The sequence below is a fragment of the Rousettus aegyptiacus genome, unplaced genomic scaffold (genome assembly GCF_014176215.1).
Source record: "Rousettus aegyptiacus isolate mRouAeg1 unplaced genomic scaffold, mRouAeg1.p scaffold_m13_p_8, whole genome shotgun sequence".
In the NCBI taxonomy this organism is placed as follows: Eukaryota; Metazoa; Chordata; class Mammalia; order Chiroptera; family Pteropodidae; genus Rousettus; species Rousettus aegyptiacus.
In genome coordinates this window covers 38,196,012-38,222,335 of record NW_023416311.1, presented here as the reverse complement: position 1 = coordinate 38,222,335, position 26,324 = coordinate 38,196,012, and the positions used below count along the sequence as shown (strand labels likewise).

The 26,324-nt window shown below is 34.8% G+C and overlaps 1 protein-coding gene across 10 annotated transcripts in view; it reads left to right on the top strand.

Annotated features, from left to right (window-relative positions):
* Nucleotides 1-7,597: 7,597 nt before the first annotated feature.
* DMXL1 (Dmx like 1) overlaps nt 7,598-26,324 on the top strand; it is a 119,234-nt gene continuing 100,507 nt past the window's right edge. For 5 of the 10 annotated variants that reach the window (XM_016145319.2, XM_016145323.2, XM_016145321.2 and 2 more), the window contains exons 1-3: nt 7,598-8,230; nt 21,423-21,548; nt 24,750-24,821. In XM_016145319.2, the coding sequence (XP_016000805.2) occupies nt 8,144-8,230; nt 21,423-21,548; nt 24,750-24,821 (285 nt within the window). In that variant the 5' untranslated portion in view covers nt 7,598-8,143. Of the gene's footprint in view, nt 8,231-8,252; nt 8,456-21,422; nt 21,549-24,749; nt 24,822-26,324 lie in introns of those variants that run through there. The other 5 variants (XM_016145325.2, XM_016145322.2, XM_016145317.2 and 2 more) reach the window with 4 other exon arrangements.

Below are 26,324 nucleotides of genomic sequence, written 5' to 3'. Positions count from 1 at the left end.
GGCTGCAGGTCTTAGGAGGTCTCCCCGCCTTGGAGAGATCTCGCTGGGGACTCCAAATGTTGTGATACGTTTAAATCTAAGACCCGCAGAACCAACTGAGATTAATTATAAGCCTTTATTAGCCAGCCGGCGACTGATGCTCGCCACTAGAGAATCAGCCCCAAACTTCCAGAGGAGGCAATTTATATAGCCTAAAACCATGTCTTCTTGGTGGGCTTTGATTACGCAAGCAAGCAGATTACAGAAGCAGATGTTGGTTGTTAACATCTAATACAAAGAAATATGGTTTCCGGTGGATAGCTTTGTTATCTGTACTCTGGCTGCAACATTGTTTTATTTTTCTTTTTGGGAGCCTTGGAGCTATTTTCTCCTAGGCAGCTGGTGCATGGAGATATCACTCTCTGCCCTGAATTTGGGACTAACTTACTGAGGAATTGATACCAATAACCCATAACAACATATTTTTCCAAAGTGGTCACGGCTGGAATAAAGAGGGGAGATGTGAACAAAGAAGTTATTGAAATACACTTTTACACTTTTACAGTTGCCAGATTTAGTATATAAAAATATAGGAATCTGGAGCACAAATGATTTTTAGGGCAATAAAACTGCTCTGTATGATACCAGAATAGTTGATACCTGTCATTACACATTTACCTGAATCCACAAAATGTACACCGCCAAGAGTGAACCCTAATGTAAAATGTGGTCTTGGGGTGATAATGATGTGTCAATGTAGGTGCATCAATTTCAAGAAATGTACCTTTTTAGCAGGGGATATTGATAATGGGGGAAGCTATGTATGTGTGAAGGAAGAATGTATATGGGAAACCTCAACCTCAATTTTGCTGTGTACCTAAAATTTCTGTAAAAGAATAAATTGTTAAATAATAAAGGAATCCCAGTTAAATTTGAATTTCAGACAAACAACAAATTATTTTTTAGTGTATGTCCAAGTAATATTTGGAACATACTGTAAGGTAAACACAGGACAAGCCGAGAAGTTTTAAAAGCAAGCCTTTATTGCGAGGGCACTCCGGGGTGAGGTTCTCTGGTCTAGAGAGGAGAGGGTGTTATGGGTGGACAATTTTCCAGTAAACCAGTATTAAAGATTTACTTCTGATTCTGTTAACCAGGGTGTGGTAATCTGATCAAGGATTCTGTTAACCAGGGTAATCTGATCAAGGATATGCTAATGACCAACTGTTAACCAGGGTGTGGTGATCTGCTCAGGGATGTGCTGGTGGCTATATAAACTGCCTCTTCTGGGAGCTCGGGGTTGATCTCTTCTAACCCTGTGTGGTAGAGAGTCAGTCCCTGGCCAGCTAATAAAGGCTCACAATTCATCTCGATTGGCTCCGTGGGTCTTTGATTTGATCGCACCACCACAAGGGGCCAGAAAAGTGGCGCCCTAGGACTGAAGGGCGTAGTTTTTATAGGGTTATGTGGGGGTAGGGTATAGAATGGGGAATGTCAGTTAAGCATGTGGATTAGGGTGGTGGCGGTTTTGGGCGGTGGCACCAGGGCTTTAGGGTGGGCCCTTGTCTGGACTCCAATATCAAGCTGGGAAGACCCTAGGCAGGCCCCTGCCAACCTAACACATAATTACGCATGAAAAATTGCTCTGAAATAATCAGAAATCTAAATTGAATTGGGCTTCCTGTATTTTATCTGACAATCTTACTTAGGATTTGTGTAGGTATTTTTGGATAACACGTTGTGAGGTGGGGGGAGTGGGGTGTGTGAGCACTACAGGCAGCGGTCAGGGACACTTAACATCCTGAAATCATGGGATAGTGCAAGCAACAAAGAACTGCCCCACCAAAAATGTCAATAGCATCACTAGTGAAAACTAGCAGAATTTTGAGAAGGATATAAAACTTTTCCTCTACACTCTTATCTATAGTAATTGGAGGCCTGCAAATTAAATTGACAGGAGAAAACTGGTTCATTTATATGCATAGAAGGAACTAGCAAAACAAGTAGCTAGCTCATTAAACTGTTATAGAGGCTTACATACCTAAATCGAAAGTGAGAGATGAACCTTCTGTGTGAAGAATAAAACTCTTTAGGAGATAGGAATGGGTTTTAGGAAAACAAAGGAGAGATAAAAAGCTTGTGATAACGTTTTGCCTGTGGAGGTGCAGGTGGTCTTTCTCCTTCAAGGCTATAACCCAGCCCCCCCCCACGCCCCCAGGGGATTGATATGGGTTTACTCTTGGCTTCCTTCCTGGGAGTACAAGCAGCCAGAAGAGGGAATTTATGGCAACCTCATTTGCCAAAAGCGCCTGCTTTTAATGAGGGAAACTCCAAGGAGGCTTCTTTCTGCATCTGTTGAATCTCAAATGTCCTCAGCTTAAAATAATCTTCATACCAACTCTGGGATTTCAAGTGTGTCCCAATAGACTCTTAATCATGAATCGACTTTCTTTTTAATGTCTTCTGTGTACAATCTTTGGAAAGAATATTCTTAATTATAAGCAGAATTTGGTTATTATTTTTTCTATTTATCCTTAGAGAGAGAGTCAGCTATGATATAGTGAAAAGAACACAGAAATGGAAGCTTTAAATAACTTCTTTTTTCTATACTATAGACTCTCATAATAGTGAATACAGTGTTCTTTTTAATCAGTTCTGTATTTCCTTTGTTAAAAGTAGAAATCCAAGAGTCAATATAGTCAAAGTTGTTAAAGCTAGAATGTATGACCTATATATAGCTCCACTTATTAATAACACTGAAAAATAAATCAGCGTGGTTCCTTTTCTCATGCTTAATAATAATAATAAAAAAGATATTATTTGAGTTTAGAAGTTCCTAATTAGAAATACACCTTCACACACACAAAAGTTTTTTTTTTTTTTAAGTTTTCAATTTTTTCAGAGATCCAAGTTCTGAGAAATAGATTATATTTCTCCAAATATCAGCACTTTTCTTTATCCTTTAGTCCACAATTTGGGATCTGCAGTGTTTTACTTAAAATCTCTTTGAGAGTATAGAGATATTAAACGTGACCCAATTCAAAATTAAGATGGAAAGAAAAATAAATACCATTATTAGGAGTAGTTGTTAGAAACACTCCCAGCTACCTTGTTTGAGATGGAAATATCCAGGCTCTTGGCCCCTTAGGCATCTACTCTGGAGGTGACACAGGAGAATTCCAGGAACAGAGAGTACTACAAGAAATCTATAGCCCTCCCCAACTCAGTGGAATTAAAAACACAAAGCAACCTTAATCAGATTTATTTTCATGACATATTTTCATACGCTCATGTTTTGATTTTTGAAGTTTTGTTTGCTATTCAATTATGCTATTTTTCTCAAATCTTAGTCCTCAGTTTTCAAGCTTAAGCTTAGTTTAAATGAAATTTGCTCAAAAGATCCTCAAGCAAATATTTTTTGGTTTTATTATCCTTTTTCCCACTGAACAATGTAGCAGACAGTTTGGTTGCCTACCCCAAAATCATTTCCAGTCTCCTCTTTTCTTGCACTTGTTTCTCTAATGCTACAAACCAGTTATTAATTTCCCCAGCCTCCTGTGCAGTTAGGGGCTTGCAATGTGACCCATTTTGGGCCATCAAGATATAATAAGGACTTTGTTTGGTTGCTTCCTACAAAGCTTTTCCTCCTTGGTTTAAAAACAAAAAGTAGACAGTAAGGAGAATGCCTTTTCCTTCCCCATCCTTCTTGCTTTCCTATATGTTTTCTGGTGAGGAAAAATTTGAAGCTGCCATAGAAGAAAGCCCACATTTTGTTGCTGTACCTAACATCCTGGAACTATCTTTGTTGTATGACACAATTATATGTCTTTAATATTTAAGCCACTATTGGTTGCATAGTCTGTATGTACAGCCTAAAACATCCTATGTAAATATTATTTATGCATAAGAATATTTAGTATATACATCATGTTTGCATTTGTTTTATTTGGAAACATATGGTTATACTCCATTTGCTCCTTGCCTGGAGTGACTGCTAGAAAATTGGACAGGTTCTGTGGAAACCTTTGGAGCAATCTACTATTTCAAAGAGAAAGGAAGAGAGGAATATATAGACAATTGCAATCACTCTATATACAAACATCATTAAGAGGACCTATAACTAGGAACTACTTTGCAGAAAGGATAAGTACTACCAAGTTTAAGCTTTCTTACTTTACCTCTGTAGTCAAAGGTCTCTATTTCTACGCTTAACATTTTCAAGTCCAAACCCTCGCCCTTGATTCCTTAAATCCTTGATCTTTACTCCATCGAGAATCTTTAATGTCTTTCCATTTGTGTAAGAAGCTAGCTCTCTGATGGGCTTTTCCAAAGGAGGAATAAGCAGTAGGGTGTGAGACAAATGAGGTTAGCTAAGCAGTGTGGTCAGACAGCAAGAGGTCTGGGCAGAGCAAGGTTGCTGAATAGACAGAGGCTGCAGCACTTGGCAAGTTTAGGAGACTGAACAGGCTTTGAAGCCTCTTTTAAAGGTAGCAATCAAGGTAAGAGAAGCAAACTAATTACACTATTCAGAAAGGTGGTCCAGAGTCAGTGCTAGAAAGAACTTGTTCTCTGACCAAAGACATTGCCCTTTCATCTATTGTAGTCTAGGTATTCGCTAGTCAGCACCTCTCCCTGTTAGTCTTCTAGATATCTGGGAAATTAAAAAAACTTCTTAATCCCAAACAAACAAACAAAAAGATTTTAAAAAGAAGGAAGGGAAGAAAAAAGAAAAAAGGAAAGAAAGAAAAAGAAAGTATTCTGTCTTCATTTATTTTAAAGCTCTCAGTGTCTAAGTCAGACTGCAAGCTCGGCTAGAGGATTGAGTCCCTCATGGTGGGCTAAGACCTAAGAGCCTTGTCATTTTCTTCATGGTTTTCCTTTTTCAGGTCCCAGTTTGAAAAAAGGATGATGAATAAGTACAAAGGAAAAGACAATTTATAGATATTGTTGTCGGCAGATGCCTCCCTGTCTTTTTTGTGCACTCCTAAAAGTCACCAGCCTAAATTCTAAACCCAATGCTCTCTTTTTGGTCTTTAATTCTTTTTACACTCATTGTTTGTTTTAAAGAAATATACTCTTAAAGTCCCTCTTGTGGCTCCCCTATACCTCTCCCATCATCCATCTGACTCCATTGGAGAAGTTGACCCTTTTTGGTTCTCCACTCCTTGCTTCTTTACCCTCTCTCCCTCGGAAGCCACCTTCCTTCCTGAGGGTAAACTCTTGACACTATAATTTTTATAGTATTCTTCTATGGATTTTTTTCAACCATATACAAATGTAAAACTATTCTTAGCTCAAGGGATGTATAAAACCAGACAGCAGGCTAGAATTGCAGTGGAAGAAATAGATAAATTACAAGCATTTAGTTGTTTCACTGAAATAGGTCATCTGCTGTATATCAAAGATAGGTGGTTTAATGAGCAATTTAATAAGCTAGTAGAGTATTTCTGATGAGTAAGAGGTGTCAAAATTTATGACAGAGACCTTAACTAAGACAGGAATCCAGAAGGCCCCTGGGAGGAGCTTTCACACCTTTTGTTCCTAGCAAAGGTCCTGAGAATTCTAATTTAACAATAGATCTCTATGGTCCTAATAGCCCCTCCCCTTAACTTAGTTTTCCCTCTAATAAGAAATTTCTTCTTCTTGCATGTGGCTCACCATGGATGAATTACTGGACTAGACCCTTTTTGCTGGTGAAATACCTAGTCAACTTTATGTTGACAGAGGCAAAAGAATGTCCTTGCTTTTCATTAACTATTGTAATCCCATAGTTATGGATACAGACTGGGATGGCCACAAGAACATTTGTGATAGTCTTAAACATCCCTGGAAAGTTTGATCTGGACTGAGGTTTGACATTATTTGGAAAACCTTAGAAAGAGTAAGTATATGTCAAAAGGTTAGGTTTATTTAAGCATAAGAATAAGAATAGTAACATTTATTGAATTCTGACAAGGTGTCAACATTGTTCTCATTAATCTTCAGGAGAACTATATAAAGAAAGCATATTACTAGCCCCACTTTATAGAGAAGAAAAGCACAGAAGAATTAAGTAATTTGTCTGAGAGGTTAGGCCAGGATCAAACTCAGGTAGTTTATCTCAGGATTGAAGAAATTTAATAAAATCTAACAGACGTACAGAATTGCAGGAATGAAAAAGCCAAGCAAACTGTTGTTGATAATCAGGTTAAACTTGCTAATTTTACAGATAAGGAAAATGAGTCTCAAAGTTAACAAGACTTTCCAAGGTCACACAGCCAGATCAAAAGTAGATCTCAGATTTCTTAACCACTAGGTCACTTAGTTTCTATACCTGAATGCCCTTCAAAACCAAAAATTGGGCAGAAGAGAATGAGAAAACATGTTAAGCTTTAGAGCCAGACACAAAATTTATGTGATTCAGAGTTTAAAATATAAAATTAACTTTAAGTCACTTTAAATAAAATTTGAATAATTAAAATACAAATTAAAGTGAGTGTATGAGATTTTAATAAGTTTTTTAAAAACTTTAAAAATTGTTTTAAGTTTCTCATTTTTATGAAGAGATTGGGACTAATAGTGGAATTTACATCTTTCAAGTTAAAAAAGAGAGATGACTCTTCAAACATGTTTTTTAAGAAACTTTTAACTTCAAAACAAAGTAAACATACATTGCAAAAAACTTAGGGAAAACAAAACGAAATTACTGGTACTCTTTCCATCCAAGTATCTATTGGTGTTTTTTTTTTTTTCTCATAATAAAAGTATATAAAAATAAATTTTGTAATTTTTCAAAACTACTCTTTTTATGTGGAGTTCATTTACAAATGTAAATTTATTCATTTAACATTTACTTAACTGAAATTTATAAATTGGAACTATCACTGTGCTAGACGCTTGGGATAGAGACAAGCAGGCCAGTGTGCCTCTAACAGGCTTATGGTAGGGATATGGGAGGAGACATATAAATAGATGTTTATCAATAATACAAAATTGTGTCAAAACACAAAGAGAGTTGGAATCTCACTGTTGTAACTGTCACAATAAACATTTTGGAATTCTTAGGTTCTTCCAAAACAAACACTCGACACAGCACTGGTGCAATATTATTACAGCATTACTTCAAACGTCTTGTTAAGGTAAACTAGGTGAAAACATTTCATTTTAGTACTTATGAAGTGTTTAAACCTTTAAAGAATATCCTGCTTAAGGAATTGGAAACGCACGTCCAACTGGAGCAACTATTACGCCGGGAGAGAGACGCTTCCAGGGTCACTTAGGAGTACTCCCAGGCCGCCTAGGAAAGCGGTGCTTGCTGGGACTTGTAGTCTCTACCAAGATCGAGGACTCTGCAACTCCATTTCTAATGCACTTCTCCCTTTTGAACTTTCTGGCCCAACGGTCAGACTAAGCTCTAAAGTAAAACATAACCTGAAAATTCTCACCTCATTCTAGGCTCACTGTATTTCTACCTGGTTCCCTACGTTCAACACTCAAATGGACAGAATCGCTCACAAGCCTCAAAGTGATCGATCGCCCCTCGGTGGTGGGCGGAGCCATAGGTGGACTAGAGCTTGGGATTGGCCAGCATCTGACTAGAAGAGGCGTTTTCATATCCACTTGCTGATCTCTATATTGTACTGTGGTAAAAAAGTGAATCCTTTACCGCAGTATTCCGCTTCGCTCCGGGAAATCTCGCGATATTTTGGCCGAAAGGACCTAGCGACGCGTAGTGAGTGGCCAAGGCCTGTGGGGGTGACGGGCACCGGAGCTGAGGAGAAACAGGTTAAACGTGCATGTTCCCTGCGCCACTTGGGCTCGGTCAAGACCAGCCGTCCAGAACCTAAGACGTGGGTGGACCGCGCGGCCTTCCTGGCCAGTGAGCCGGTGCTGCGGCCGCTCGGCCGACCCCCCGAGCTTCACCTGGGCCTGCGCGGACTGTGACAGGTGCGCGGACGAGCACGGAGCCCCGCCCGCTCGCCGGCCCGCCCCCTCCGGGCCTCGCCCGCCAGGGCTCGGGATGAGCTGCGGGCCCCAGCAGAGCGGCTCCGGCTCCTGGCACCCGTCGCTGCCGCGGTCGCCGCCCCAAAACGGCCGCCGCCCCTGACGGAAGGAGGGAGGGAAGCCACTGCTGACCCCGGGCATGAGCCGGACGCGGTGTCGGTTGCTGGACTAAAGCGCCAACATGAACCTGCACCAGGTGCTGACTGGGGCTGTGAACCCCGGCGACCACTGCTTTTCCGTGGGCAGCGTCGGCGACCAGCGCTTCACGGTAAGGGAGGCTCCCACGTCCCTGAATCAGCCGGGCTTGGCCCAGAATGACGGGCAGGAGGCCAAGAACGCCTAGTCGTCCCCGCGGAGGTCCCCGGGTCCCCCACGGAGGTCCCCGCCCCCTAGTGCCAGGCGGTCCTGGCCTTTGAAAGCGAAGGAAGCAGAAACGTTCCGGTCATTGAGGTACTTGCTGTGCAGAGCCTGAACTCGGAAGTTAGAATGTTTGGTAGGATTTTTAAAATGTTTACTCTAATGGGATGTTTTGTCAAGATCGTTTAAACAAAAATCATGTGTAATGTGTGTGTGATTGGGAGGGGGAAGCTTTTTATTACCCACTCCATAGGCTCAAATTGTCAAGTTTAGAAATAGGTGAGATTGAATTCATTTCTTATTCTAAGTTAAGGTCAAATATGCTTGTAGTTAAAAAGAGTGGGTGTTTTCAAACAGTTACTAATTGTTAACAACTAGCTCTGGTTAAAAATATAGTGAAAACAGTGCTTTTCATCTTTTTCTTCAGATTCACTGAGGAATAACTTTAGAAAGTAAATATTTTGTATAAATGATTTACTCCTGCATTCTTTTGAATTCCATATGTAGCAGTTTAGTAGTCCTGGGAAATCTATTTATTTTAGATTGCTCACCATAATTACTAAAAGTTGTATTACTGTTTTTCACTAAAACCCCTCTTTGCTATGTAGTGGTAATTCAAGGTTAAGGTTTACTGCAATTGACATGTTCATTAGTCTTCCCCAGATATTGGAAAGAAGATGGCTCCAAATTTCTGCCTATTTACTAGTATAGTGGTATTTTCTGCCTTAATTATAGTTTTTATAATAAAGTCAAATTAAGTTAGTATTGCACATGATAATCTTTATCTAAACATATTTAAAATGCTGATGGTTTTTGCTACGACTTGTGTAGTTAGTTATCTCTTAGTTGGGATTAAAAGTAAAACTAAATTTTACATAAATAAGTGAAACAAAGTAAGTAGCTTGACGGATACCCAGGGTTTTTTTGATTTATTTGTTTGTTTGTTTTGGTATACTTTAGTTTTTTTGTGTATTTTTTTTGTCAGAATAAATAATACTCATTATTTAACATGATGCAGGCATTTAATTCCTGAATTATGCTTTTAGATCTATGCCAACCAAGTGCTTTGCTTTAAAACAGTCCATGCCTCCCCTGTAGAGTGACACATACACACATGAGCTTGCAATTGACACTAGCAGTTTTAGAGATTCTAATTCTAGATGTTAATTAACTTAGCTTGAAATAAGAGTGAACACTGAGGGTTTCTGTGAGCAACTGTAGTTAAGCATTGCTCTCTGGTCTTGTTGTTTAGAGGGAGGAATAAAGAGCATTTTGGGGAAGTTTTCCTAGTGGGAGATTATAGGATGGTAGTGTTGCATTTTCTGCCATCTCCTAACGTTATGAATGCTTTTTCCGACGTAAATTCTAAGAACTTTTTCTAATAAGGTGTTCAGACTCTGCGTAAGCAGTGATGTGGTCTTCAAAACATATGCTGGCCTATTTATATACCTACATGACCCTTCTAAGTGGATATAAAACCTTTATGAATGCTTCTGTGTTATTTTAAAAGGAGAGTTAAGTTAATGTGCCAAAGATTATATAGTCATTCTAAATGGTCATGTAGCTTGTTGACCCCTCCCACTGAATTTTAAAGTCCATTTCCACAGACCAGGCTTTAATCTTCTCCAAGCCTACTGCAGATTTCTTTCAGAGCTCAAGAAACATTCCAATAAGTAAGGTAAACATAATTTTTTATTTATTTAGTGTTGAGATCCCCACTCTCTGTAATTTTGGTGGTAGTTTGAAGATTAACAGTCATCCTTTTCCGTTTCAGCGAATTCATTCCTGACCCTTTAACATTAAGTTGATAATTCTGTTATAAATTAAATTTTGTGCCATCAGTTTCCTGGACACTATATGTATCTTTTATTTATCTCTCTTGAAATAGCCCTTTATTTTTTTCTTTCATGTTTACAGGGAGAATCTATTTATTGATTAATTCTTTAAACTAATTAATTAATTAATTATTTTACACCTACAGTGCCCGATCTTCCTAAGTGGTCTCCCATCCAAGTACTAACCAGGCCCGACCCTGCTTAGCTTCCAAGATCAGAAGGGATTGGGTATTGATCAATTCTTGGGTTTTATTTTTAATCTTTTGATTTTGAATTCTTTTCTTTGATAGGAAAGTAGCAAACATTAGTGGTAGATGGTATGTGCAGACTAAAAAATGTCCCTAAATTCTAGTTTTACTTGAGGTAGAGACATAGGATCTTCCTCTTGGAGGGCCCCTTGAAGAATTCTTTTATTCTTCTTTGTACTTTATGCCTTCTCTGAAGACAGTCCTGTGTTTATAATTCCTCCCTTTGCATTTTTGCAGATAACTTATCTGTTCATGTTTTGAAAGATTACAGGAGATGAGACCCTGTTTTCTGAGTAAAAAAGTCTGAGAGGTTTTAAATTGAAATTAAATTGAATGCCAGTTCTCATGGAGTCTAGATTTTTAAATATGCAATTACTAAATAGTATATCTAAGAATTAGATACTCTTTTTTATTAATTAAACTGGCATCAAACTATTTTGACTTTGCTGTTAGTATTAAAGCTAGTAGCAGTGACCCTCTCTTTTACACTTTCAAAGCACTTTATTTGAGATTTCATGGTATCATTAACCAGTCTTGCCTTGCATATGTCTTTCAAGGTTTCATTGTGAGTGTCTAAAACAGTGATTGAAGTACTGGTGACATCCGATACTAGAGTCATTACCTGGATTTGATTTCCAGCCTAGTCCCTTATAGTTAGTCGTATATCCAAGGGCAGGTTCTTTTACACTCTTTGAATTTCTTTTTTTTTTTTTTCCCCCTTTTCTTTTTTTAGTTTATCCATGCTTAGTGTTGAAACTATGTTTCGAATGAAATGGAAAGGGAGGTGATTTCTAAGAGACAGATTGTGTTAATATTTATGACATCCTGATTCTAGTGTAGAGTTTAAACACCTTTGCTATAGGAGGGAAAGTAAATATGTTCTAGATCCAGCACCCCTTTTGTATTGGACAACCCAGTGTTCCTAGCCAAGGGGACCCAGATTAGAAGGCAAAGACTGATGGCAGCTATCTGGCTGTTGGCAGAGAACTGAAGGCTTAATTAGCGTTCTCCTTCCTCAATTTTCTGTGATAGTAAGCATCCTTTAGTTTAACTTTTTGTTTTTTCACTTTAGGGAATCCTTTAAAGGTGGGAGGATAGAAAGCTTTTTTGGAGGGGGCATGTGGGTGTTTGTGGGTATAGTGAATAGAGGAGGGAAAGTTTAATACTGTTTGTACCTAGAGAAAGAAAGATTTTTGTGGCGCTCAAATGCCATTATAATTACTAAATTGAACTACGTTTTAAAAATTTGACTGTTTTAAAATGTTATATTTTAAATAGTATTAAAGCACCTTTAAGATTATTGAAGTAATACTAATTCTTAACGTTTTGAAAAGTGAGAATAATGTTAATTGTAACATACTAAACCTAAGTCATTTAACCAGGAAAGATACTAGGAAGAAATTCTTTGGTATATTTTAAAATTATGCACAGCCCATTTTAAAGGTTGTTTTCCCTATTTGTGTGTCTGTATGTGTATGTGTACTTGCTTATTGCCTCATTATGTTGTATAAACTCTAGAATTAATTTCATAATTATTAGAAATATCCATAAGAAGATAGGTTTATTTCCAGTGATTTTGGATGACACCTGGTTTGGATTATTTTTCCAGTTTTATTGAGATTGAATTGACATAAATCATCGCGTAAGTTTAAGGTGTACAGTGCTATGATTTGATACATATATAGTGTAATGTTTACCACAGTAAGGTTAGTTAACATATCCTTTACCTCACACAATTACCATTTTTTGTTGTTATGGTAAGACTATTAAAGCTTTACTCTCATAGCAGTTTTCAAGTATACAGTACAGTACTGTTAACTGTAGTCACTGTGCTGCACATGAGATCTCTAAAACTTATTTATCATGTAACTGAAAGTTTGTACTTTTTTGACTGACATCTCCCTGTTTTCTCTGCCCATCACCCTATGCCAACCACCATTGTTTTGTTTGTATTAGTACAGTGTTTTTAGATTCCACATGTAGGTGGAATCTATATTCGTTATGCTCTGTCTGACATATTTCACCTAACACAGTGCTTTCAAGGTTGTCACAATTGGCAGGATTTCCTTTTTGTGGCTGAGTAATATCCATTGTATATATTCATTCATCTGTTGATGGACATTTAGATTGTTTCTATGTCTTGGCTGCAGTGAATATGGTAGTGCAGATAGATATCTCTTCAAGATAGTGATTTCATCATCTTTGGCTGTATGCTCAGAAGTTGGATTACTGGATCATGGTAGTTCAGATTTTTATTTTTTTGAGGAAACTCCATACCGTGTTTCATAGTGGCTATCTCAATTTACATTTCCATTAAGAGGGCACAGGGGTTCCCTTTTCTCCACATCTTCACCAACATTTGTCATTCATTCATTTATTCATTCATTCATTTTTTATAATAACCATTCTAACAGGCACAAGGTCATGATTAGTAAAGTTTTTAATGTATTGGCCATTTATATGTCTTCTTCGGAAAAATTTCTATCAAATCCTCTGTTCACTTTTTAATCAGATTTTTTTTTTGCCATTGAGTAGTATGAGTTTCTTATATATTTTGGGTTTTAATTTCGTATCAGATACAGTTTGCAAACATTTTTTCCCATTTCATAGGTTTCCTTTTTATTTTGTTGATTATTCCTTTGGTTGTGCAGAAGCTTTTTAATTTGATGTAGCCCCACTTATTAATTATTGTTTTTGCATGTGCTTTGGTGTCATACAAAAAATCATTATGAAGATCAGTGTCAAGGAGTTTACTACCTGTATTTTCTTCTAGGAGTTTTCTTTGAAACCTTTAGATTTCAGGCCTTGCATTTAAGTCTTTATTTTGAGTTGATTTTTGTGTGTGATGTAAGATAAGGGTCCAGTTTCAATCTTTTGCATGTGGTTGTCCAGTTTTCCCGACACCATTTATTGAAGAGACTATTTTCCCATTATGTATTCTTGGTGACTTTATCGAATATTAATTGCCCATATATGCTTGGGTTTATACATGGGCTCATGATTCTGTTCTTTGATCAATGTGTCGGCTTTTATGCCAGTACCATATTGTTTTGATGACTATAGTTATGTAATATCGTTTGAAATCAGGAAGCGTGATGGCTTCAGCTTAGTTCTGGCTCAAGATTGCTTTGGCATATGAATTTTAGGAATTTTTTTTTTAAATTTCTGTGAAAAGTACCATTGGAATTTTGATAGGGATTGCATTGACTCTGTTGATCACTTTGGGTAATAAGGATATTTTAATGATATTAAGTCTTCTACTCCAAGAACAGAAGATATCTTTCCATTTATTTGTTTCATCTTCAATTTATTTAATCAATGTCTTATAGTTTTCAGTATACAAGATCTTTCACCTTGGTTAAATTTATTCAGTATTTTATTTTTTTTATGCTATTATAAATTGGATTGTTAATTTCTTTTTTGAATAGTTTGTTAGTAAATAGAAATGCAACTGATTTTAGTATGTCAATTTTGAATTCTAAGTTTGAATTCATTTATTCTGTTTTTTTGATGGAGTCTTCAGGGTTTTCTATATATAATATCTTGTCATCTGCAAACAGATACAATTTTACATCTTCCTTTTTAGTTTGGATGCCTTTTATTTTTCTTGCCTAACCTAATTGCTCTATCTAGCATTTCTAGTACTATGTTGAATGAAAGTGGTGAGAATGGGCATCCTTGTCTTGTTTATAATCTTAGAAGAAGGCTTGCAGCCTTTCACAATTGAGTATGTTAGCTATTGGCTTGTCATATATGGACTTTATTGAACCATTCTTGCATCCCAGGGATTAATCCTGCTTGGTATGTGATCTTTTTAATGTGCTGTTGAATTGGTTTGCTACTATCTTGTTGAATGTATTTGTGTTCATCAGAAATATTGGTCTGTAATTTTCTTGAAGTGTCCCTATCCAGCTTTGGCATCAGGGTAATGTTGGCTTTGTAAAATGAACTTGAAAGTATTCTTTCTTTTTCTGTGTTTGGGAAGAGTTTAAGGAAAATTGGTGTAAATTCTTCTTTAAGTGTTAGGTAGAATACGCTGATTAATCCATCTGGCCCTGAGCTTTTATTAGTTGGGTGGTTTTGATTACTGATGCATTTGGGATATTATGTTTCTTACTTTTAATTTCCAAAAGAATAAATATTGATAGTGATCATGCACACAATCTAAAGCTTTTGGTTAGGGGGAAAAGAGGGTAGTTATCCTCAACACTTTAAGAGTGCAGAGAATTCCTGAGACCAGAAAGTTTGATAACCATTGCTTTATAGTATTCCATAAATGATTATACTATAATTTATTTATACATTCCATTGGTTTTACATATCAAAGTTTTTCCTCTTTATATATGCATAAAACACAATTATAGCATGCAGGTTAAAGTAAAACTTAAAATTACATGGTGTCTTCCAGAGCCAATTATCCCATTGTTGATAGATATTTGAGTTTGTTCTTTGTGGCTTTTATGAATAGACATGAATATTCTTATATATGTCTCTTTGTTTACATATGGATGCATTTTTGTTGGGTATAAACTTAGGAGTAGAATTGCCAGATTATTGGGTAGCATGTGTTTAGCTTTCCTTAGTAGTTGTACAGTTTTATTTTACATTTCTACCAACAGTTATGGGAGTTCTGGTTGCCTAAAATCCGAATAAGGCATTTTTATTTATGGGAAAAAATTAGGGAAAAATTATTGAATTCATACCAGAGTGTGTTTATAAGGCACTGCCTGGCGGAATAGCAGATGGATGGAAGCATGTTCTTTCCCATTAGTTATAACTTGGTTTCGTTCTCAGTTGTGCCTTATACTAGCTCTGAAATTTAAGCCAATTACACAATTTCTCTAAGCTTGAATTTCCTTTATTAGTAAAATGGGGTAATTATAGTAAATACCTCACAGAATTATTGTGAGGATTAAATGGGATACCAGTGAAAAGCATTGGACCTGAAGCATAATGCCAAAGAGAAAGAAATTTCCTCAGATGACTGTAGTTTGGGAAAGAAAGGAGAAATCACTAACAGTGATAAAATTTTTTGTTGTAATTATTTTGGAAATAATTATTTAGGTTTTAGGTGTTTTCATTATTACATGGAAAATAACTATTTAGAAGTAATTTCATACTTAGAAAAAGTTGTAAAATAAAAATAGTACAAGGGACACCCATATTCTCTTTACCTAGATTGGCTATTGATAGTAATTTAACCCCCTTTTTTTTGTCATTTGTGCACACTGTATATCTGTGTGCCTACATAATTTTTTACACCAAAACATTTGAGGATGAGTTACAGACATCATGACCCTTTATCCTTAAGTAATTTAGTTTATATTTCATAATAGGAATATTCTTTTACATAATCATAGTATAGATATCAACTTCATAAGTTTACATTGATACGCTACTTTTATCTAAAGTATTGTCCATGTTCTAGTTTTATTGGTTGATATAAGTGTTCTTTGGCATTTTTATCCCTTCGCTTCAGGATTCAGTCTGTGAGCAAGTATTACATGTATTTATCATGTCTCTTTAGCATTATTTTCCTTTTTCTTTATTCCTTTTGACATTGACATTTGAGTATTATAGTACCTTTCCCTTTTAAAAAACAATCCTTTTAGTTCCAGTCAAGATGGTGGAGTAGAAGTACAAATTGGCAGTTTCAAAATAGTTATGGAGCTGTAAGGTTCAGCATGGGGAATACAATTAATATTGTTATAACTATATGTGGTGCCTGATAGGTGCAAAACTTATTAGAGGGATCGTTTTGTAAGTGATATAAATATCTAACCACTGATATACACCTGAGAGTAACATAATATTGAATGACAACTGTAAAAAAATAATACAATTAAAATTAGGAAAATAAAAACAAACCTTTTCTCATGTTGCATTTGTGTGATGTTTCTTCTTGATTAGTTCGAGGTTATGCATTCTTTTCCAAAATTATGAATAAATGATGTTGTGTCCTTCTCTTGTTATCACATTTGGTGACTCATGGTCTCTGTTATTAGTGATATTAATTTTGATGACTGAATGACTGATCAAGATGTTGCCCAGTGTTTCCACTAGTTTTTTTTTTCTTGGCACAATAAGCAGTGTGCGATAAACATTTTATGAACATGCAAGTATCCTCATACTCATCAAAATTTTCTCTTGATACCACTTTTATTTTATTTATGTATGTATGTATATATGTATGTATTTAAACACTTACAGTACCTGATATTCCAAGGTGGTCTCCCATCCAAGTACTAACCAGGCCCGACCCTGCTTAGGTTCTGAGATCAGGCATGTTCAGGGTAGCATGGCTATAGACTATTTTCCCCTGGATTGAGCATCCATTGATTATAAATACTGCCTCATTTTTTTTCCCTTTTTTTTAAAAATTTTTATTTTTTAAGCATCTCCTTTCTGGCATAACAAGGTATTCTAGGCTCTCATTATAGCTACCCTTCCCTAGCCATTTCTTTGAGGAGCCTTGGTTTCTTTTAGTAGGGGATACTAGAGAACAAGATCAAGATTCTTGATGATCTCATTGTTACTGGAATATCTACCTCTTGGCCCTTACATTGGACATACATATGTAACGTGTATAACATACAAATATATACAAACATGTTTACATGTATATATGAAAATATAGCAGGTCCTCGAATAATGTTGTTTCTTTCAGCATCATTTGGTTGTAACATTGGTGAGGTGCCATAGGAATGTAACTTTTATCAATTAGCCTGTGGTAAAATTAGTTTCATTATATATAGCTTAACAAAACCTACCAGTGCCATTAAGGGAGGACTTTTTTATTGTATGTATATTTTGGAAAGCATAATTTTTATATCAACATTTCCAGTTCCAGTCCAACTGTACATATCTATATTGTGACTTCCCCCACTTCATATCTTTCTTCTTTCTTATAGCGTGAGAACCTTGGCTCTTCCTATAATCTAAAATATTTTCAGAATTGCATAGTATGTACCACTATAATTAACAAACCTCCAGAAAGAGTTCAGAATTTGTTTGTATTTCCTCTCCCTGTCCCCCACCCCACTTCCCACCACATTTCTGGCACAAAGCTTTTGAAATCCTTATAAATTCCCTATATGATAAGAGCAGTAGGAATATCTTTTGTTCTAATGAGACAACTGGGTGATTCCTAGATAGTGGTTGGTCACCAGAAAGACGAAAGACCAAGCCATGATAAGAAGGTTGGAATTTTCAGGCTTACCCGCTATTTTCCAGATAGGAGAAAGGGGCTGAAAATTGAGTTAATAATTGATCATGTCTACATGAAGAAGCTTCCATAAAATTCCAACAGTACGAGCTTTAGAGAGCATTTAGTTTGGTGAGCACATCCCGTGCCAGGAGGGTGACACACCCCAACTCCACAGGACAGAAAATCCTGTGCTAGGAACCATCACAGATGTCACCCTATGTATCTCTTCATCTGGCCGTTCATCTGTAGTCTTCATTTTTATCATTTAATAAACTGGTAAACTGCAAGTAAGTTTCTCTGAGTTCTGTGAGCTGTTTAGCAAATCTTTGAATCCAAGGAGGGAGGTCATGAGAACCTCGGATTTGTAGCCAAGTAGGACAGAAATTGTGGGTTATCTGTGTTTCTACTATGTATGATTAGTACCTAAAGTGGAGGGCAGTCTCAGTTAAGACTAAGCCCTTCTTAATCTGTGGAATCTGATGCTATCTCTAGATAGTATAAAAATTGAGATAAATTATAGGACACCCAGTTGGTGTCACAGCATTGCTTGGTGTGGTTAAAATTCCCACACATCTAGTTGCAAAAGTATTGTGAATTTGGTGGTAGTGTGACAGTAAAGGAGAAACAAAGGAGGAAGACTAGTTTTTTCTTTTAGCTGCCCAAGAGAAGAAATATGATCAAATTGTGTGCTCATGTTACTTAGTTTCTTCCTGCCATCTGTCTTTAGGTGTGGCCATAGTATTCATTTGAAAAGCAGTTCATTTCTTTTTATTCCCCACCTCATTCTAATTGATCTAATTTTTCAATGTATATAACATGTTTACAAAAGTCATAAGTATATAAAAAGTTAGAAGTATCATTCTTTCCCATATCCTTTCCACTCTATCCTCCCCTGCTTTGTCAATAACAAACTTTTTTGTTTCCTAGTATTATCCTTCCTGTGTTTTTTTTTGAAATAAGCAGATACATGTATGTTTTCTTGTTCCTTGTTCCATACACAAAAAATAATATACCATGTATGCCCATTGTACTGTACTTTGTTTTTCTCACTTAATAATCGCCCCTAGAAATCACTTCATTGTCAATTAATAGATATCTTCCTTATTCTTTTTACAACTGCATAATATTCCATTATGGATAGGGTACCATAGTTTATTCAACCAATATTCTGTGTACAACAGGATTTTTTAGGAAACAGTTGAAATTCTTGAAAATGATTAAGAAATGTGACATATGATTTGAGTTTTTAATGCATCCTACATTTAATTTTACAGTTAAATAAACTGTAAACATGTACATTTTATATCAAGAAAACCACAGGATCTTTATTATAAGCCCCAAGCAAAATAGTCACATATGTGAAATGCGGAGTGTGGTTTGTTATATCCTTTTTTTCTCATCTAGTAGTTTATTGCCATACTTTAGTTATAACTCTCAGAGAAGAAATGAGGAATGACTGAGAGAGATTCTAGACGAAGATCAATAATTTTCATTTGATTTAAAGTTCACCAAAACTAGAAAGAGAGCTTTGGACCTTCTAGTACTGTCACTAAGGAAAAGTCCAATGACAGTGATAATAAAATACAGCAACAGCAAAAGAACAAAGATAATCCAAAATTGGATAATTCTTTGAATGACCTAGGGTTTGGTTTGTTCATTGTATTATAAGTTGGCATCTTCTTCTCTATAGGGTTAAGTATATTTCTGGAATAACTGCATTTATCAACTTTGCAAATGTTTAATACCTGTATTAAACAATAATTTTGTAAGGTACTTAGGCTTAAGGTAGACTTAATTCTGGAAAATTTAGAGTTGTGATTGTCAAAAATAGTTGCAGTTCAATTTTTGAACGTAGGTAGATAATTTTAGGTATTACAAAAGGAAAGCAAAATTGTGTGTGTGTCTGTGTATTCCAGTTAATGGAAACTGAAAAAAATTTGTTATAAAGAGGAGGAAATCTAAGTTGTAAACATTCAAAATTTAACACAGTATTTTGGGAAGACAATGACAATGTTTTATCAAAATTTAATAATAAAAAATCAGTTTCTGAGATCTTAAGATATTTAGAGAATTATGAATGAAAACTTTAATTAGTTTTTGGAACTTATTCTTGCTAATGGTCTTATGACAAGCCTTATGATCTATTGTGGATATTTATATAGGTGAGCAGACCATCATGAGATTTTTTTGTTTGTTTATTTACTGAGTCAATTTTTTCCTATGAGACACTAGTGGAATCAGACTTGATTATCCCTAATTTCTTTTAGGAAAATTCCGGGCAAGCATGATTAACTAGGGAAGCATGATTAACTGGTGGTGCCATGGAAATAGCACTTGATCAAGAATCAGGAGATGAGGTTTCTCAAAGCCTCTCTCTGCCACTAAGAAGTTATGTCAGCCTATTTAGGCGTCATTGCCTTGTCTGTAATGTGAGAAGATTTATTTGTTTTCTCAAGTCTCTTATTTTTTTGGTAGCTTGTATAGGACCATTTTGGTTTTGGTAGGAATTAGGTCATAAAGTACATATTAAGTATATATTTTTTTATTAAGTAAGGTATATATGCATGTGCAAAAGTAATGAAAAAATGAAGAATTATTAAAACTTTAAGAATTGATTAGAATGGACAACAGTTTGTGATAGATATTTTATCGTCAATGTTATACTGCATGCCAGCCTATAATATGTGAATTCTAGGAGAGCCATGTACCCTTTGAAGGAGAAACTCCTGTGATCTAGGAAGGAAGGGAAAATGACACAAAAAGAATTCTGGTTGAAAGAGTTCCGCTCATTGTGAAATTCAAAAAGAGCTATAAAATACAGGACCAACAAGCCTTGCACTATTTACCCTTTTATTTTGTTTGGTTATGGAGGTTATTTTTGTGAAATTAAATACTTCATTTATTCCACAGGTATTTCTAAAGCAGGCCCTTCAGTTAGAATTGTGGGCTTGAGCAGAGTATACTATAAACTTGAACCTTACTTTTTTGTCTTGGAACTTAACATCTAGTAATAGAAATGGATAATAAGCAAGACATTTACAAATTGTGATATATGCTATGAAGAAAAATGAACAGTAACATGATGGAAAGTAATGAGATTGAGAGAGGGAGAGTGAGAACAAGAGCAAGAATGAGAGAGAAATAGAGAGATTATGAATGGTCAGAAACTGAGACTTGAATGTCAAAAAGAAGCTGGCTAGAGAAAGACTAGGCAGGTAAAAGGTAGATAAACAACCTTGAGGTGGAAACAGATTGATATGCCTGTGGAACAGAAAGAAGGGCAATATAGGATGAGGAGCCAGTTGAGGAAAGGAAAAAGAAGCTTGAGATGGTTTTGGAGAATTAGCACAGTCATTTAGGGCATTGACTATAGTAAGGAGATGAGCTTTTATTCCAAGTGCAGTGGGGAAACTATTGAAATAGTTTAAGCAAGGAACATTACTTTGTTTAATAAACATTTTAAAAAGATGATTCTTGTCTTTGGAAAGGAATTAGAGGAGAGCAAGAATGGAAACAGTCAGATAATTAACAATAGTGCAAGAAAGAGATAATAGCTTAGACAAGGGCTGTAGCATTCAGTGGAGAAGGAAGACGTGAACAGAATTGGTATATTTTTTGCAGATAGGGCTGATCAAGTTTGTTAATGGGACTGTATATGAGAGGTAAAAAAAATATTCTCAAGTAATACAGATTTAAAAAAATAATATTTAAAATTAGACTGTTAAAATGTAATATTAATTATTTAATGCCAGTATTCTATATGATAATTTTGTTAACAATTTTATCACTTTTATTTTTATTTATTTTTTTTAGGCTTATGCATCTGGATGTGACATTGTTATACTGGGAAGTGATTTTGAAAGATTACAAATAATTCCAGGAGCTAAACATGGAAATATTCAAGTAGGATGTGTAGACTGTTCAATGCAACAAGGCAAGGTTTGTAATCTTGTAATATGAGATTTGTTTTGAATATGATTTTTGCCAGGATAGTCTCTGAAGTATGTATTTTCTATTGAATTGGAGACTTGCTTTATTTCCAGGACGATGTAGCTTCAAATTTCTTTGGCTAAGATGTACCATAGAAAATAAAATTCCTGACTCTCTCAAATATCTCTTTGAGATGTCAGGAATTCTATTCTTATATAATTTTGAAATAAAGCATAGTCTTCTCTATGAGTTGACAAAGAACTATAATACTATCTGTAGAACATGTCTAAAGCTTAGTTATATAAAAATTGATTGGATTGAGGGAAAGGAATGATAATAAATCTTCAAGCTATTTACAAATACACTACTGAAGAGAAGTCATTTGTTAGAGTCATTCTTTGTAAACATAGTTATCACCTTGCAACTTCTGGATAAACTTTGTACTAAAAAGAAGATCAACTCTTCTAAAATCTATAATTTTTTTATTATTTTATTCCAAGTCTGTAAAAAAATGAAAAATTTTATATGGACTTCTGTTTGCATATGATAAGTAAAATAACCTTGAAAGTAAAACAAAAGAAATAGGGCATATGATGTTATAGCATAAGTTAAATATGGTTCTAGGCAGTATCAGAATTGGGAGAGTCATAATTAGTAGGCAGCATATTATATAGATTAATAGAGTACCATATGTGTATAGGTAGCCAGGCCTAAGTATAGTTGTAGCTTGACTGAGCTGAACTTTGCAAATTTAATAAAATTTAAATAGTAGAGATTTAAATACTTTGACCATATGATTCTACCAGAACATTTTGTGCGCAGAATCAAAGTAGATCCGATCCAATCCTTTCTCCTTTTTTAAAAATTTATTTCTAATAGAGCTGCCAGTCTAAAAAGTTACTTCTTGGGATCTACTTTAAACATACTCATGGTAAAAGGAGTTTTGGCTCTTGCAATATTTACCTATTTGTTGGACTATTCTTTTTGTTACTCCTGTGTCCTCGTCCCTTAAAGTAGTAACAAGTATCTCTCATCTATCTTTCTTTTGTTTATGCCTTTCATTCTCACTGTATTACAAAAATGATCTTTATTATGGAATGCTAAAAATTGTTGAGATTTTTTCCCCTTCATGTTTGTTTGATCTTCTAGCTCTGTAGTTCCATAATCTTCATTATTGTATAGAAACTTGCTTAGACTATCTAGATTCACATAAGGTTGGTTAATGTTAGATATTAATTTTTATAACTTTCAAAATGAGTTATCTTTTCATGTTAAGCTAGACAGTTCAAATTAGAATGAAAAGGTCTTTGGTTTTATAATCATTATGTAAAAGGTAAATTTCTTTTTACAAGTATCAGTATAATCAAATGATTCCTTAAGGTATCAGGAAGAAAATTTGCAGGTTCTGAACCTGAAGACTTCTGATTGCCTTAAAGAAGAAAATGTTGCTTGATACCATAGGCATCAGTATTTTATCATCACCACTTTCTCTTTGTAGTACTACCAGATTAATTTTCCTGAGAAAATTCATCTGCATTTATTTTGTTATTCATTTGCTTAAAAACATTCTTAGCTTTCCATTACCTTGGGAAAGTTCTAATTGTTCACCTTGGCACAACCAACTCAAACCTGCTTTTTTGGCCTACCATCCATTATTCTGTTATAAGGGACACTCTTCTAGCTGGGCTTATGATCAGTCTCCTCCAAACATACTTTGCCTGTTTTAATCTTTAGACTTGTGTTCATATTATGCCTTATTTCTAAAACTGAATATTCATTATCCTTTGAAGAAATCTTACCAACACTTTATTTTTATTTTTATTTTTTTAACATTTTAAAAATTAAGTTTATTGGGGTAACATTGGTTAATACAATTATATAATTTTCAGGTGTACATTATAATTTGACATCTATATATTCTATTGTGTGTATATCACCCAAAGTCCAGTTTCCTTCAGTTACCATGTATTTGATCCCCTTTACACACTTCACCCTCCCCCTGTTCCCCTATATTTAACTCCCTTTACCCCTTCTACCTCCCCACTCCTTCCCCACCCCACTAGTAGACAACACTCTATAGTCCTCTGGTAACCACTAGTCTATAGTCCATGTCCATGAGTCTCTGTTTGTTTGTCCTGTTCATTTGTTGTTTTTAGGTTTATATCCCACATATAAGTGATATCTTGTGATTTTCAACTTTTTCTGTCGGCTTATTTCACTTAGCATGATTATCTCAAGGTCCATCCATGTTGTCACATCTAGTAAAGAGGGGATAAGGAATGAAGGTATAGCATATGTATGGGGAAAAAAAAACTTTCAATGGATATTTTTAAGTATTCGGGAGAGTTCTTAGGAGCTTGAAATTATCTGCCCTGAGTTGGTCTGGGATGGAGTGTTTAGTTTGGGCCTTTAAAGTGTTGGTTAACGTTGAGGTTGCTTTTTTACTATATGTATGCTATATCTTTATTCCTTACCCCCTCTTCACTAGATTACATATTCTTATTTTTATCTGTGATTCATTCATTCTTTCTTTCCCAATCTATTTATCTGTCATCCATCCATCCATCCATCCATCCATCCATCCAATTGTTGATATTTCAATATTCTTCATTTGTGACTCGCTCAAGCTTTAGTAATAGATACCTTATAGAACAGAGCTAGGAAGAGTTATTCTCCATTCATCTAAAGAGTAAATTTTAAACATGAAAAAAACATACCCCTTAGACAATTTGAAAAGCAGTAAATCTAAGTTTTACTTTTTAAAAATTAAATAGACACTGACAGAATTGTGAATTTTGAGGACAGATAACCCCAAAACTGATTTTTAGTCATGTCAAATGCCATACTTGAGAAGAAATACATCAATACATAGTCTTATGTGAGAAAGAATTAGTATTTACTATGCATCTTATAGATAATGATATACTAGATATTTTACAAATATTTCAATTCACAAAATAATTCTGTTAGGATGTTAGGCAGATAAACTAAGTTCAAAGAGATTAACTTGTTAGTTGCACAGTTAGTAAGTTATAGTATGTACTGATATTCTGATCCAGATATGACGATCTCTAAAACTTGACCTTTTCAACTATTGGTACATGAAATTGTATATGTGGGCATATTTTAAGTTATACTATTAATTTCTTTTGATCTTTTGATTCATGTTAACATATCCTTAAGTTTTTTTCTTTTTTTTCTTTTTAAAAGATTGCAGCATCCTATGGAAATGTTATCTCTGTTTTTGAACCTGTTAACCTACCAAAGGAAAAGAAAAATTTGGTTAGTAATTTATCATTTTCCTTTCAGGAATTGAAATGAGTATTAAAAGATGTTTTTAAGAGTACAAAATCAGTGCAAGCATCAAATAAATATGGATAAATCATATATTATAAGTAAAGATACATGTTAAATGCCACTTTTATGTTAAAAATATATTTAAATCTTTCATTGAAATAGAATTAAATTGGACTGCTGAATTGTCTTGAATATTTTTTCTGATTTTTTTTTCTTTTATATAAGCATTTGAAGAATCAACAACTTTAAGTTTGACAGTTACTTTATTGCTAGTGCATACACCATTGTCCATTCATATGTGGCACTTAATTCTTTGTTTTTATTATCCACTTTCATATAGTTTTCCTTTTTATTTTAATGTATTTTATTCTTATATTACATGTTTTAATTGCAGAGTCTTAACATACCTCCAAGACTTAATTTTATATCATGTAATACAATCGTTAATGGACCAGTGAATTTTTTTTTTAAAAAAAGATAGTATATTTAGGAACAGTTCTGAAACAATACTTTATAAATATGGAGCTTATGTAGTATATTTCTTGGGTGCTTTAATGCTTTTTAAAATATGATAGACTGGTTATTTTACCTATCTCTAATGAAGATTAAACTAGTGATCTAAACCATATAAAAGAAGATCAGCATAGTGTGATCCAAAGAATATTTATTAGTAGTCAGCTTTTTAGCTGACTTAAGCAAGGAGCCCTATGAAACTATGCTCAATTCTGAAATTGAATACTATCTATTCATTCTTCTTGGGATATTGTAAGGACGAGATGATGTCAGAGACTATGTTAAATGTAAAGAATTAAACAGTGTTTTAATAATAGACATACCTTTATGTCTTTTAATAGTTTTCATTCTCACTTAGCTTATTGGTATCTTACAAATTCCCTTTAGTTTGGTAGGTATTATTTCTTTTTTCATATAAATAAGGCAGCAGAGGCCCCTAAATAAATAAGTGATCTGATCAATGAAACAGAACTAAGTTTAAAAACCCAGCTGTATTGGTTCCTAGGTGTGAGCATTCTTTTCTCTACCTTGTGTTAATGAAAAATATTTTCTCTTGGGTTAATTGGAATCCATTTTTAAATTTCATGGAAGGAGAGTCCACAATTCTTTCCTAATTTTTATTTGTGTTTATATATTACCTAATGAAGCCAATACTAGAAGCTTTTATAGCCTTATGAATTAGTAATTATCCAAACTAAAAATAAATTTTAAAGGTGGTCACCCCCCCCAGAGCAATATGTTTCAATACAATAAATATTTATCGATCGAAATAACTCACTTCTAAAAAATCTGTATGTTAAAATGCCTTATTAGTAAGGGTAGAATTGAGATTTTTAGTTTTTGCCTGTTTGCTCTTATACTAATGATAATTGCTTAATATAACAATGTCAAAATCTCAAGAAGAGACAGGTTTTTTGGTAGGCAGCACTGACTTTGCAGAGAGGGTGAAAAAAAAAGCTTGATGAATAAGAGGAA